The sequence below is a fragment of the Kogia breviceps genome, chromosome 3, assembly GCF_026419965.1.
Source record: "Kogia breviceps isolate mKogBre1 chromosome 3, mKogBre1 haplotype 1, whole genome shotgun sequence".
Taxonomy (NCBI): Eukaryota; Metazoa; Chordata; class Mammalia; order Artiodactyla; family Physeteridae; genus Kogia; species Kogia breviceps.
In genome coordinates this window covers 85,812,071-85,824,509 of record NC_081312.1, presented here as the reverse complement: position 1 = coordinate 85,824,509, position 12,439 = coordinate 85,812,071, and the positions used below count along the sequence as shown (strand labels likewise).

Here is a 12,439-nt window from a genome sequence, read left to right as displayed (position 1 = left end):
TCCCATCCTTACTCCTCTCTCTCTTTCCACTTTCAACTTGTACCTATTTGTACCCTAAACTATATTTTTTTAACTGATCAACATCGTCTTTAAAGAATCATTTTACCTAAATAAGTTCTACTGACAGCTCTGTCGCAGCTTCATGTTACAGCACAAAGAGGCTAGTCGAGCGGCAGGAGGCACGGGCTATTGTCTTGACTCCGCCAGGACACCCCTTGTGCTCTCTGTAAAATGGGATTATTAATACCTGGCCTTCCTGACTCCCAGCATTGTTGTGAAAATCAACTGAAGTATGTAAGGTATGTAAAATACTTTAAAAGATAAAATAGTAGATCTCTAGAGTGCTTTTGTAAAAAAAAAAGACAGGGTGTAGGAGTTTTGTCTCAAAGCCCTAGGGGATCACCGTCCCTCAGCCACTGCCAGCCCAGATTAGCTACCATAGGAAAATGTTACATCCCATGCATCTTGTCTCTTGTTCCAAAAGCCACTCCTATGTCTGGTGGGTTTGGATGTGGGGACCCCACCAAAGAGAGAGAGCTCTGGACAGCCCAGAGCATGGGCTGCCTGCTTTAAGGGAGCATTCATCCCCTCCAGCCATCCCTCTCCTCATTTGCTTCCTGCAGGGAGGCCGTTAACCAAATCTGTGGTTCCTCCTTTTCCAGGAACAGCTTGAGAACTATGACTTCACCAAATTCCACTCGCTGAAGCCCAAGCTGATCGAGGCCGTGGACAACATGCTGAGCAACAAGATCTCATCCCTGATGAGCCTCATCAGCCAGGAGGAGACGAGCATGCCCACGCAGCTGGTGCAGGGCGGTGCCTTCGACGGCACTGCCGAGGGCCCCTTCAACCAGGGCTACGGGGAGGGCGCCAAGGAGGGCGCCGATGAGGAGGAGTGGGTTGTGGCCAAAGACAAGCCTGTCTACGATGAGCTCTTCTACACCCTGTCGCCCATCAACGGCAAGATATCAGGCGTCAACGCCAAGAAGGAGATGGTGACCTCCAAGCTGCCCAACAGCGTCCTGGGCAAGATCTGGAAGCTGGCCGACTGTGACTGCGACGGCATGCTGGACGAGGAGGAGTTCGCACTGGCCAAGCACCTCATCAAGATCAAGCTCGATGGCTACGAGCTGCCCAACAGCCTGCCCCCGCACCTCGTGCCGCCCTCCCACAGGAAATCCTTGCCGAAGGCCGACTGAGGGGCAGGCCGCACACAGGGAGGGCGGTGTGGGGCTAGAATCAGGGGGCCTGGGCCGGAGGCCCACGCTGCCGCTGACTCACTGAGCAACCCTGGGCGAGACACTGCCCTCTCTGTGCCTCGGTTTCCCCATCTGGGGAAAGGGGAGGGCAGACACTGGACACTAGATGAGATCTTTTCACCTTAGAATTCCCAGAGTTTCTATTAAAATGTTGGGGGGACGGGGTGGATACGGGGATGGAAGCATTGAGAAGAAAAGGAAATCGTCCAAGGAGTCCTCCAAAGCCTGGAGAAGGCCAGATGTGGAATCCCAGGAGCCACGGGGTGTCAGCTGCGGGCTCTGCTGGGCTTCACTGGACTGTCCATCATTTTGAACCTGGCTGTCCCTCAGAGGGCACCGAGAAGCAGCAAAGACGAGCTCATTTATTTTGTCTCTTGCTCTATTTAGAGTGAAAAAAAAAAAAAAACAGCTGAGAAGGTTTCTGTTCTCTCCAAACTGTCTACCAAAGAGAAGACTGCTGCCCCAGCTTTGAGAAGAGGACCCACCATTTCTGCATGTCCCCATCCCTTCTGTAGGCCCACGGAGCCCACGGCTAGGCCGCAGGGAGCATCCACCCCAGCACCTGCTGGCTGGCCCTCCCAGGGCTCCCCCAACCTTGGGGCCTTCCCAGCAAAGTTGTATTTGGTTAGAAATTTGGAACTCACAACCTTTATTAACCCCTGGCAAGCATTCTAGTATTCATTTCAAGTCACGTTGAAATCTGAAGATTAGCTTTACTTGTCTGGGAATAGGTTGTAGCAAAGTTTATCATACTTAAACTAGAGTAAGAAAAGAGGTAGTTCTCCCCAGTCGTCAGTTAACGTGGTTACACATCCCCAAGGCTCCTTGGTCAATGGCAGGATTTAAATCCAGAAAAAACATGGCTTGGTGCAGGCACTGTCCTGGCCCTGTGGCCACAGAGGGGATGGGGGGCCAGCCCAAGCTGGCTGTCAAATAGAAGAAGTCAGTCTACTAGCGTTAGAGATTATTTTTATAAAAAATAGGCATTTTTATTATGACTAGTTTTTTAAATATAGTTTCTATATAAAGGATAAAGGCCTTTATACAGAAACAAGATGCAATCTTTCATATAAAGCCTTTTCTTCAAAAGACCGTGTGGTTCATACCTTGAACGCCTCACGAGGTAGGATATGGGCCCTTACCTGTACATCAGCTCCTGAGGTTCCCTCCTTGGGTGCCCTGTGTGAACCTCTCTGGACGACTTGCCCAAATGCCTGTGTCCAGTGGAGGTCATCCTCCCAACTATGTGGGCTCCAGCTGGCGGATGCAGGTGCCTTTCACCATTATTTATGCAATAAGAGAGACATGATATTTCATCACTATTGTGATGGCTACATAACCTGGGACCCTGCCGACACCAAAAATGAATGAAATCCAAACAGTCACACCTAAGTCTTCCAAAAAACTCGTTTTTGTTTTTTTTTTTCTGGTGTCACTTGTGACATCAGGGGCAGAACAGCAGACTTAAGAAAATGTTTACTTTAGAGAAGCATTTATCCAGATGCCAACCCTCACACTCCCTAGCTTACTTTCTACATAATTTAGTTTTAAGAGAAGTAAATACATAACATGGTTTTAGTCTTAATGAGTACTTTTAAATTAACTAGACACATAGAAAAGAGATATTTGTAATTCCAGTACTGTAATCTGAGCAGATAGTTCTGTGAACGCAGGAGGACCACACAAGCATGTAAACACAGTGGATCCAGCAGAGGGCAAGATTGAGAGAGGAGGAGAGAGAGTTCATTTGTCCAAAGGTATAGAGATGCCAAGGTTAGATGATTTCCATTCACAATCATCTTGCTTCTTTAACTCAGCTCAGTTGTCATATATAAAAATAAATATATACACGTATGTCACAAGAGTATGTATTTTGGCCACTTGTTAATGTGTATATATGTACATATGGGCAAGTTTTGTCTATATATGGATGTAGAGGAATACTGTTTCAGAGGAGGTTTCTGGTTCTATGTGGATGGAAGCACCTCACGGGTGATCCTCACCCCACCCCCATGACCTCTGGTGGGAGAACATCTGGCAGCTGAATGCTGGGAAAAAAGGAAGAAAAAGGAAGTCACATGTCCATTTTTCTCAATATCTTCTCTTAAAACCTGAAGTCACCCATCACAAATAGTTGATTGGAAAGAACACTAGAAGACGTTAGGGATGGCGGCCAAGCGAGGACCCATATCGTCCCAGGACCCGCACAGAGTTCCTTGAGTCCGTGTCCAGAACGCCCGTTATCCCCTGACCCCGTGCAGCAGGGCCAGGAACACGGAGCCCTTGGGATCTGGGCACCTTGACCGACCGTATTGTCCTCCCTGCACCACCCCACTGTCCAAGTACCCCCTCTGCAGAGTGCTCACTGACGGGGTGGGAGGCGTGGAAGTAGGTAAACTCCAGAACTCTGAAACTATCTTCATGCTCTCCGTGATTTCACAGAAGAAAACCTAAGAATCTTGAGTCTATTTTCTGTACAGCACACGGTATTACACAACACAAACCTCTGCAGTCTTGAGTTTAGGGGGAAAAAATGAAAACTTCTGCCTACTCCTCCCGAAGTCGACTTCCAAACTGTGAGCCTGCTGGTGAGGCCCTCCTGAACCCGTCTGTATAGAAGCGTTGCACTGAGACCTGCCGAGACCCCCCCAGCTCTGCGGCCACACGCTGATGTCCAACCCGCTTGGCGTCCTACATAGATTCTTCCCTCGTCACACACACTTGGATCACCCGGGTTGCGGCTGCTCATCTGTGGGGAGGGCCAAGCATTCAGTTGGCTTTCACTTCTCCAGGGCTGGAGTGGCTTCTCCAGAATGCTGGTCATCATGCAGCAGTAATGCCTGGATTGGGGGCTGTGACTCCTCCCACAGAGCTGTGGGCCTTAAGGAGTTGGATTCTTATTCCATCTCATGGGACTGGTGTCCAGGTGGGTCAGAGAGCATGTGAGGAGAAGCCAAATGCCTCGTGCTCTCCCTCAACCGCTGCCCGCCTTACAAGCCCGCAGGAGAGGCTTCAGCAGAGCCCTGGCCCCACTGCCCCAACCATGGTCCTTTGCTATGTCTTCTGGGTCTCGGCGGGCCGCCCCTGCACCATACTGGGAATGTCTTGTACTGGAGCCTGCCGCCTAGGATGGGGTTTAACCACCAGAGTCATGGCCTGACAGCCACCACCAGAACCTTTCCGCTTTATGGCTACACTCCTTCTTGATGTCCAGGACAATACCCCGGACATTTTGCCTTGGAGATAAGGAAAGCATTTAAGGAGGCACTGTTTATTTCCTCCATGGAATGTGGCAAATAACTTTCTTAGGACAGATAAACACTGAGTTTTTCCAGGTAAACATGGCAGAATCTAAGAGTATACCAGGCGACGTGTCAATTAGCCAATGCAATTAATACACAGTGCTTCTGTTTTTTTGTAATCTTGTTTAGAAATGTCAAAAAAAGACCCAGTCTGCTGATCAATAAACTTCTGAAAAAACTCACTACTTTTTTCCCATTGGCTCTGGTTTTTCAGTTGACTGTGCGCCAGCTGTCTCAGGAATAAAGCAGGGATCCCTTGGAACCATTCTGAAATGAGGCAGAGGAGTTAAGGGGAGGGTGTGCCCCTTTGCACACCATCCCTGTGACCCCTGACTCTTCCTGCATCTTCCCTGGGTGGTAGACTCGGGCTTCTTCAGCAGGAAAGGAGCTCCATCTACTGTGGGCAGAGACCAGGTCTGGGAGCAGGCCCTAAGGGAGGCTCACATCCTAACTGAGAGTGACTGGAAACCAAGACTGGAGGGGACCATGGAGGAGATCCTTCCGAGGCCGAGGGCAGGGCATCACTGAGCACTCACAGGAGATGGCCTCTGTCTGGTAGTGAGGCAGGCCCGAGCACCTGAGGGTGCAGTAGTGCTAAGGTGCAGCCCCTGGCTGGCTGGCACTGCTCCTGCCTCTTGGTGTGCCTCACAGGTCTGGACCACCCATAGTAAACATCTGGAGTTTTCACACTTGCACCCATCTACCCTTTTGGTGATGCAGACCTGGAAATTCCTTTGCAGACCACTCTCCACTTCTCCACCCTCAATCTGAGGCATTAGGTTTGGGGAGATAGACCCCACCGCTTCTTTCCAGGGTGGGTCCTGATTGTCTTGAGCCAATTAGAGTATTTCATCTGCCTGGTCACAGAAATTGTTCAGGAATGGACATGTGTCTATGAGAGCCAGGCCCCTCAGACTTCTGTTCCAACTCTTGGGAGAGATGTTCTCTCTTTTCTGAACCATGCGGTGCAAAGAAGTGAGCCTATTGATGCAACAATATAAATAGCATTGAGAGAAGTGCCCAGAGGTGCTGGAAGCAGAGGAGTGAGGTTAGGCTGACAGCAACCACTCTGTGGAGTGTGAAGATGAAGAAGGCATTGAGAGAGACTAAGGGAATCCACACCTGTGGTGGTATCATTTGAGCTGCTGGATCAAACTTTACCTGAAGTCCTCCTCCTGCCAGACTCTTCAGTTATGTGGACCAGTACATTCCCTTTATATCATTTAAACCCATTTGACTTGAAATTTCAGTTACTTGCAACACAAATATTCCAGAACTGTAATGACCAGCAGGGATTCTTATTTCAACAGGGGCTGCTATCAGTCACAGCACAAGAGGAGCTGATCCTGCAAGCATGTGCAGTGTCTTTACTGCAGTTGAACTAGGGAGAAAGAAGAGCAGTTCCGTAGCCCTGCTCAACAACCTCAAATACAACCACCTCTGTTGAGATCTGTGTACAAAGTGTCATGCAGCTCCATCCTGTCCTCTGGCGGTCACATCACATGGGATGCTCTGGGCCAAGGCTCTTAACAGGAGGTGAAACAAGCTTACAGAGGTGGGAGAAGGGCGGACTTCCTAGAAGGAGCAGGATTTTAACTGGGGCTGATATGATTGGAGAATGGGGACGGTGGGGGGTAGAGAGGCACTCTCATTCTAAGCTGAGAGAACCACTGATGTTCAGATTTGGGCAGGAAACCTCTGGTCCTGACCAGGCAATGGGGAGTCTTGCTCTGGGAAGGCACATTGGGCCGGGCTTCGGCTGACGTGCAGGCAGGGTGACAAGCTGGGGACAGTGACGAGGACCTGCAGGGTCAGTGGGAGTAATCAGGTGGGGGGTGCACTGTGGAGCGCTCGCTGAGGGGCACAGCAGCAACAGCCATTGGTACCTGACTGGACCTGAGGCTGGGGCGAGGAAGCAGCTCAGGTTCATCCTGAGTGCCAGGAAGCAGTCAGTGGCAGGAGGGACCTCACAGGGAGAGGACAGCAGAGGTGGAGGCTCCTCTCGAATACAGGGGAGACACCCCCACTCAAGAGCAGCATGCTCCTCACTCCCAGCCACAGGCCGGGGTTCAGGTGTGATGGGTCCTGCCCAGCTCTCAAGGGCAGGCTGTGGCCACTGCTCCTCTCACCGGCCTGGGCTGTCAGGGACGCCTCCCTGAAGTGTTGCCGGGGCTGCTGGGTGGATGAACTGAGACACACAGCCCAGCCCAGCCTGGTGTCTGTAACCAGACTGTTCTGTGAAGCCACCTGAATTAGAACTCGCTCTCCTTCTGGCATGCAGTCCAAGGTTGCAGGGAGGGAGGGGAGGGGGAGGGAGAGGGAGGGAGGGGAGGGGAAGGGAGGGGGGAGGGAGAGGGATGGGAGGGGAGGGGAAGGGAGGGGGAGGGAGAAGGATGGGAGGGGAGGGGGAGGGAGAGGGATGGGAGAGGGATGGGAGGGGAGGGGGAGGGAGAGGGATGGGAGAGGGATGGGAGGGGAGGGGGAGGGAGAGGGATGGGAGGAGAGGGAGGGAGAGGGAGGGAGGGGAGGGAGAGGGAGGGAAGGGTCTCTCCCACAGCCTCCGCCTGACCGAGGGAGCACAGGTGCTAGTGTCTCACTGGGGCCCCAAAGAGTGAACACCGTGTCTCCAACTCTGGAGTAGGCTCTGTCGTTCCCAGGGACTTTGCGGGTTACCCCTTCCCAGGGGGATCCCCCTTCAGAAAGTGGCCCCAGGCCTGAGGGAGTACCGCCCTGCAGCCCTGGGCTGGGTTGGGTGCATTTCCATCAGGGCCTGGAAAGCCCAGCCTTGGTCGGAGTCTGTGGTGTGTCTGTGATGCATCCCCCAGGAGAGGAATTGAGGGCCATGGCCCAGCGGGCTCGCTCCCATCCCCACCCCTGTGGGTGCTCACGGAGAGGCTCTGCAGGGGTGCAGAAGGGCAGCCCCAGCCTGCTGGAAGTTGGTGCAGAAGCTCTGACCTGAGGCTCTGCCCTGTGGCACCTTGTACCTGGACCGCAGCGCCCCCATGGTGCTCCCATCTGGAGCCGACTGGAGACCATTCCATGGGCCTCTGCATCTTGGGAGCCAGGACCCCCACCTGATGCTGAAGGCATTTGCAACGGGGGACGATGAAGGAGGAGACCCTGGAGCAATTGATCTGGAGCATTCTTGAGCCGGCCCCTCCTGGTCTGGGCCACGCCCTGCGGCAGGTGGGAGAACAATGCCGGCTGTGTGCTGTCACCCCTGCCCTGCTGGCCCAAGAGGAGGGCCATGGCGCGGCCCCAGCTCCAGCCTCGGCCTCTCCAGATGTCCCTCCCTCCCCGCCCAGCCCCTCCTATCTGCCATCTCCGACCATCCAGCCAGGTCTCCTCCCAGGGCCTGCACATCACCAAGGTAAGTAGTTTCCCGTTTTCCTTCCACCAGCCCTTTTCGTCCCAAGGAGCAGCAGCCAAACGCTGTGGCCCAGGATAACCCTCTGGCAGCAGGAGTTCTAGAAGAAGAATTTAGAAAATGGGATGGGACAAAAGTGGCCCTGGGCCATTCAAGCTCAGGACACTAGCCAGAAGGACCAGACCTTACCTGGCTAGGTTCCAAGCTGCAACCACCCACCAAATGTGGGACTGTCTGGCACGGAGGGGCCTCCACTCCCAGGGAATCATCAGTATCCACAGTCCTCCCCCAACCTCCATGCCCCCCAACATCCCCAGCTTAGGGAAATGTCCAGTGACCCCTCATCCCCAGAGAGCTCCAGGCCTGATGGCTGGTCAGCCCCACAAGCCCCAGCATTTCCTTAGGGCTACAGCTACACGAAGCAAGAGGCCAGGGGCAGAGCCCTGGACCGCTCTCCCAGTCCAGTTCCACCATGGACTCTGCGTAGGAGATGGGCCACATTTGCAAGCTGCAGGCACAGCACATGCAGATGCAGAAGACTTTCACCAAGTGGATCAACGATATCTTCCAGCACGGCCAGGTGAGTATAGCTGGATGTGCCCCACAGCCCATCTCTGCTGTCCCCCCAGCTCCCTGGCCAGTGGACCCTGGGGGACCGACTATGAGGTCATCTGGCTGAGGCCACTTCTTTCGACCCTGAAGCACAGCTGAGGCCAATGCTCCTTCCTCAAGGCAGGTGCTCTGGGCTGCATAGCCCAGGTCCAGGAATGGGGCAGACAGGTGAGGTTAGGCTGACCCTGTACCTGCTCCATCTCCTCCCATGCCAGCTCCATGCCCAGGTGGGCATCAAGATCCAGAGCCTATACACAGAGCTGGCTGATGGCACCCACCTGCTGCGGCTGCTGGAGCTCATGTCGGGGGAGGTCCTGCCACCCCCCAGCCGTGGCCACATGCACATACACTTCCTAGAGAACAGCAGCCGAGCTCTGGCCTTCCTCAGGGCCAAAGTGGACACTGGGGAGAGGGCTTCTGGGCGTGGTGCTGGGGTGGGCAGCAGGGACAGGCTGGATGACTAGATCATCTTTCCTGGGCTGGCCACAGGGCAGAGCAGAGGATCTGGAGCCGGGATCCAGGAGGAGCAGCTGTGATACAGAGGTCCAGGAAGCAAAGCCCTTCCTTGCACAGTTCTCCCAGTTTAGAGAACACCCACTGGCTGAAGTGGAACAGCCATCGTCCCCAGTGGGTGGAAATGGAATATGCCATTGACTGTAATGAGAGGTTGTGGAGTCTAAGCTGAAAGATTCAGTGCACTCTTAACCCTCTCTTTTCATAAATAAGGAAATTATTTACCAGGCAGACCCACAGTCAACTGGCCAGCAGATCCTGGATAGGGGGCCCTAGGGGTAAGGGAAGGTCAGACACAGGGGAAGAGCCTCGGACACTGAGCCAGGCAGTGGAGGGAGGAGATGCAGGGCTACCTTGGAGAAGCTGGACCAGACAGCAGGGAGGGACCTAAGCAAACAGAGAGAAAGGGACAGGCCAAAGATATAGTCTCTAAAAGGAGACAGGAGCTCCAGGGACACAGAGGGATCCTCACGGCCAGTGTCAGGGAGCTGTGCAGGGGTCATTTATATTGAGAAGCAGGAATTGGGAGGCCCCAGGGCTCCTGGCCTCAGGTACTAAAGCACGAGGCGGCTGCCCCTGGAGGCTAAGAAGTCACAGGTGGGACTGGCTGGGCTGAGCCTAAGTCGTGGCATGGAGGTCACAGCCAGCCCCCCTGAGAGCCTGGCCTGCTGAAGGGAAGCCAGGAAGGTGAGAAGCCAAAGCAACAGACAGGAGCACTGCGGTCCCTGGGTGCACAGAAGAGAAGAAAGCTGCCGGCCTCACAATGCCAGGCCCTACTTGATCCCTGGGACAATGGCCTGTGAGCCAGCCACCTCCTCTTGGGAACCTGGGGAGGGTGCAAGCCCCACAGCCCTTGTCAGAGGCTATGCAGCTCCCCTCAAGCTTAGAGACACAGCATGTCACTGATACGTAATCTATGAAGGTGACAGCCTTGTCTCCACCATATATATGAGGCAGCTATGGTCAAACTTTGGCCCCCAGCACACAGTTAATAAGTAGCAGAATGTGGGGTGCACTCATTTCTGGAGGCCTTGCCCTGTGCTGGGTACTGCATGTCACAAAGCCCAGACCTGAGCATAGGGGCCCTACAGTTTCAGGGGAGACAGTTTATTTGAACCCAGATCAGCAATATGCTGGTAAATGTTTAACAATCAGCTATCTGGGCTGGGAGTTGAGGGGAAGGGGGCAGATAAAATCCCTGGTTTGTAGCATTTGCTGATTTCCGAGGCCTTCATACCCCTACCATGACTTCACTAAACACAAAATCGGGAAGATTTTTTAAAAGGTGGCCAGGGTAGGCCTCATTGAGAGAGTAGCATTTGAGTAAAGACTTAAAGGAAGAGAAAGAAATAGCCATGGGACCCTCTGGGGGAATAATATTTTCAGACAGCAGGGATAGCCAGTACAAAAGCCCCAAGGCCTGAGCTTAGAATCTCAGGGAACTGCAAGAATCCCATGGGTCTTAGAGCCATGGGGTCCGGAAGAAGAGGATGGAGCCAGAGGGTGAAGGGGCCCAAGCCACATGCGACTTTCATGTCTATTCTGTTCCTTTCACTCCTTGATTCAACCCTTCCTGTCCAAGTGGCAAAATCTAGGTCAGCAGGTTCTCAACTTTAGTGCACATAAGAACCACGGAGGTGTTTGTCCAAATACAAATTCCTGGGCCCTGGTCCAAAAGAGTCTGATGGCGTGGAGCTTGGGAATCTGAATGTTTATAACAGGAGATGGAACACTGATGAAGAAGGCTGAGATTCAAATGTGAGCCAGGGACCCAAGCACTCACTGGAGATCCCCAGATGCCCTGGGAGGTGGAGGCAGACAGTCGATGCTGTCTATTGAGCTCATACATTGACTTTTACAACTCTTCATTTCAACTTCCATAGCTGAACCACTGATCCTGGCCCGGGTTTACCTGTAGCCCATGCATGGGGAGTCCTCCTGCTCCTGTGGTTCAGCCCAGTTCACCACGTTGGGACTTTACCTAAGGGGGCTTGGGACCAAAGCCCCAACCACTTAGAAAGGCTTTACTTGCCTGGCCTTGTGCCTGCCTGCTTCTCCCCTGGGGATCTCCTAGGGCAGGACAGACTCCAGAACCCCCCCATCCAGCAGCCAGCCCCCTGGACATTTGGTTACTATGAGTCTTCTCTGGTATATGGGCTTTGCAGCTGAGCCCAGTCAACTTTGCCCACAGGTGCCAGTACCCCTCATTGAGCCAGAGAACATCGTGGATGGAGACCAGATGCTCATCCTGGGACTCATCTGGGTCATCATTCTGTGTTTCCAGATTTCCCACATCTCCCTGGACAGGGTATGTCTCAGCCCCCAGTGCCCAGCCCTGGCCTCACCTCAGGGCCCTGGGGACAGAGCAGTTGCACCCAACTGTTAGGATCCCCACAACGGATCCTTGGCATCCACACAACTACTATTCACTCTTCAACCACGGGCAAAGAAGTCAGAATGTCAGAGAGACTGTAATACGCTGAAGTGAGAACTCGATTCACAGGCTTCAAGCCTGATCTGGGATGAGTCATTCACTAGTGAGGGGGTCAAGGTACCTGCCCACCACCCATCTTTCACCCCCAATTTGTTACAGGGCATTGAAATCCTGTAACTTTCAGTACCCCTAAATGTATTGTTGGGGGAAATTAAACATATAGAGGGAGCCCCAGCCCGGGAGGTTTCCAAATCCCCAGGATCCTGAAAACCAAAGAGAAGGCCCCCCCATCTTCCTCCATTCTACCTCTCGTTTTCCCACAACTGAATCAGAAAGAGTAAACACATAAAGTCCTTATATTTATCAATTTTCATAGTGTCATGGTTCCTAAAACCCCATCTAAAACTTGATTCTAGTAGGTTAGGAAAGCAAACCTGGAGAATGAAATTCTAATGAAAAAAAGCCAGAGATTTGGCTCAAATCCAGGAGGATCGTTTATACACTCATGAGGGGACTGTGAACCCCAGGAGAGCAGGGGCCTTGCCTGGCTACATCCCCAGAGCCTAGCATGTATGTGGCGAATGGATGGATGAATTTCTAACTGACCTCAAGCCCTTCCAGGAAGCCACACTCCCCTCCCCCGCCCCCAAGGCCAGTTCCAGGTGCCCCTGCCACCCTTTCCCTTGGGAGCAGCAAGTCCACATCATCCCCTGACCGGACACCAACCAGCCAACTGCTCTCTTGTCCGCCGCCAGCTCAGGCTCTGCTCCCTGCAAAACTCAGACATGTCTGGCACCAGGCTGACCTCACACCCGCACATGCTCACCCCAGAACCTCTCCTGGTTCATGTCTGCTAGCCTAGCCCAGCCACTCAGGATATCTGGACCTGGCCCGGCTGTGGCAGAGCCCAACTCCAGGCCCTGAAGCCCTTTCCCCCTCCCCTCCCCTGCGC

General features: G+C 53.3%; 2 protein-coding genes across 2 annotated transcripts in view; both read left to right on the top strand.

Moving 5' to 3' along the window:
- Positions 1-4,743, top strand: part of EHD4 (EH domain containing 4) — a 95,211-nt gene extending 90,468 nt beyond the window's left edge. Inside the window, exon 6 of the mRNA XM_059058055.2 lies at positions 663-4,743. Coding sequence (XP_058914038.1) covers positions 663-1,199 — 537 coding nt within the window. The 3' untranslated portion in view covers positions 1,200-4,743. The remainder of the gene's footprint in view (positions 1-662) is intronic.
- A 2,923-nt stretch (positions 4,744-7,666) lies between these two features.
- Positions 7,667-12,439, top strand: part of LOC131752853 (spectrin beta chain, non-erythrocytic 5) — a 44,170-nt gene continuing 39,397 nt past the window's right edge. The window contains 4 exon segments of the mRNA XM_067030610.1: positions 7,667-7,931; positions 8,333-8,508; positions 8,768-8,935; positions 11,245-11,361. Of these exon segments, the coding sequence (XP_066886711.1) occupies positions 7,667-7,931; positions 8,333-8,508; positions 8,768-8,935; positions 11,245-11,361 (726 nt within the window).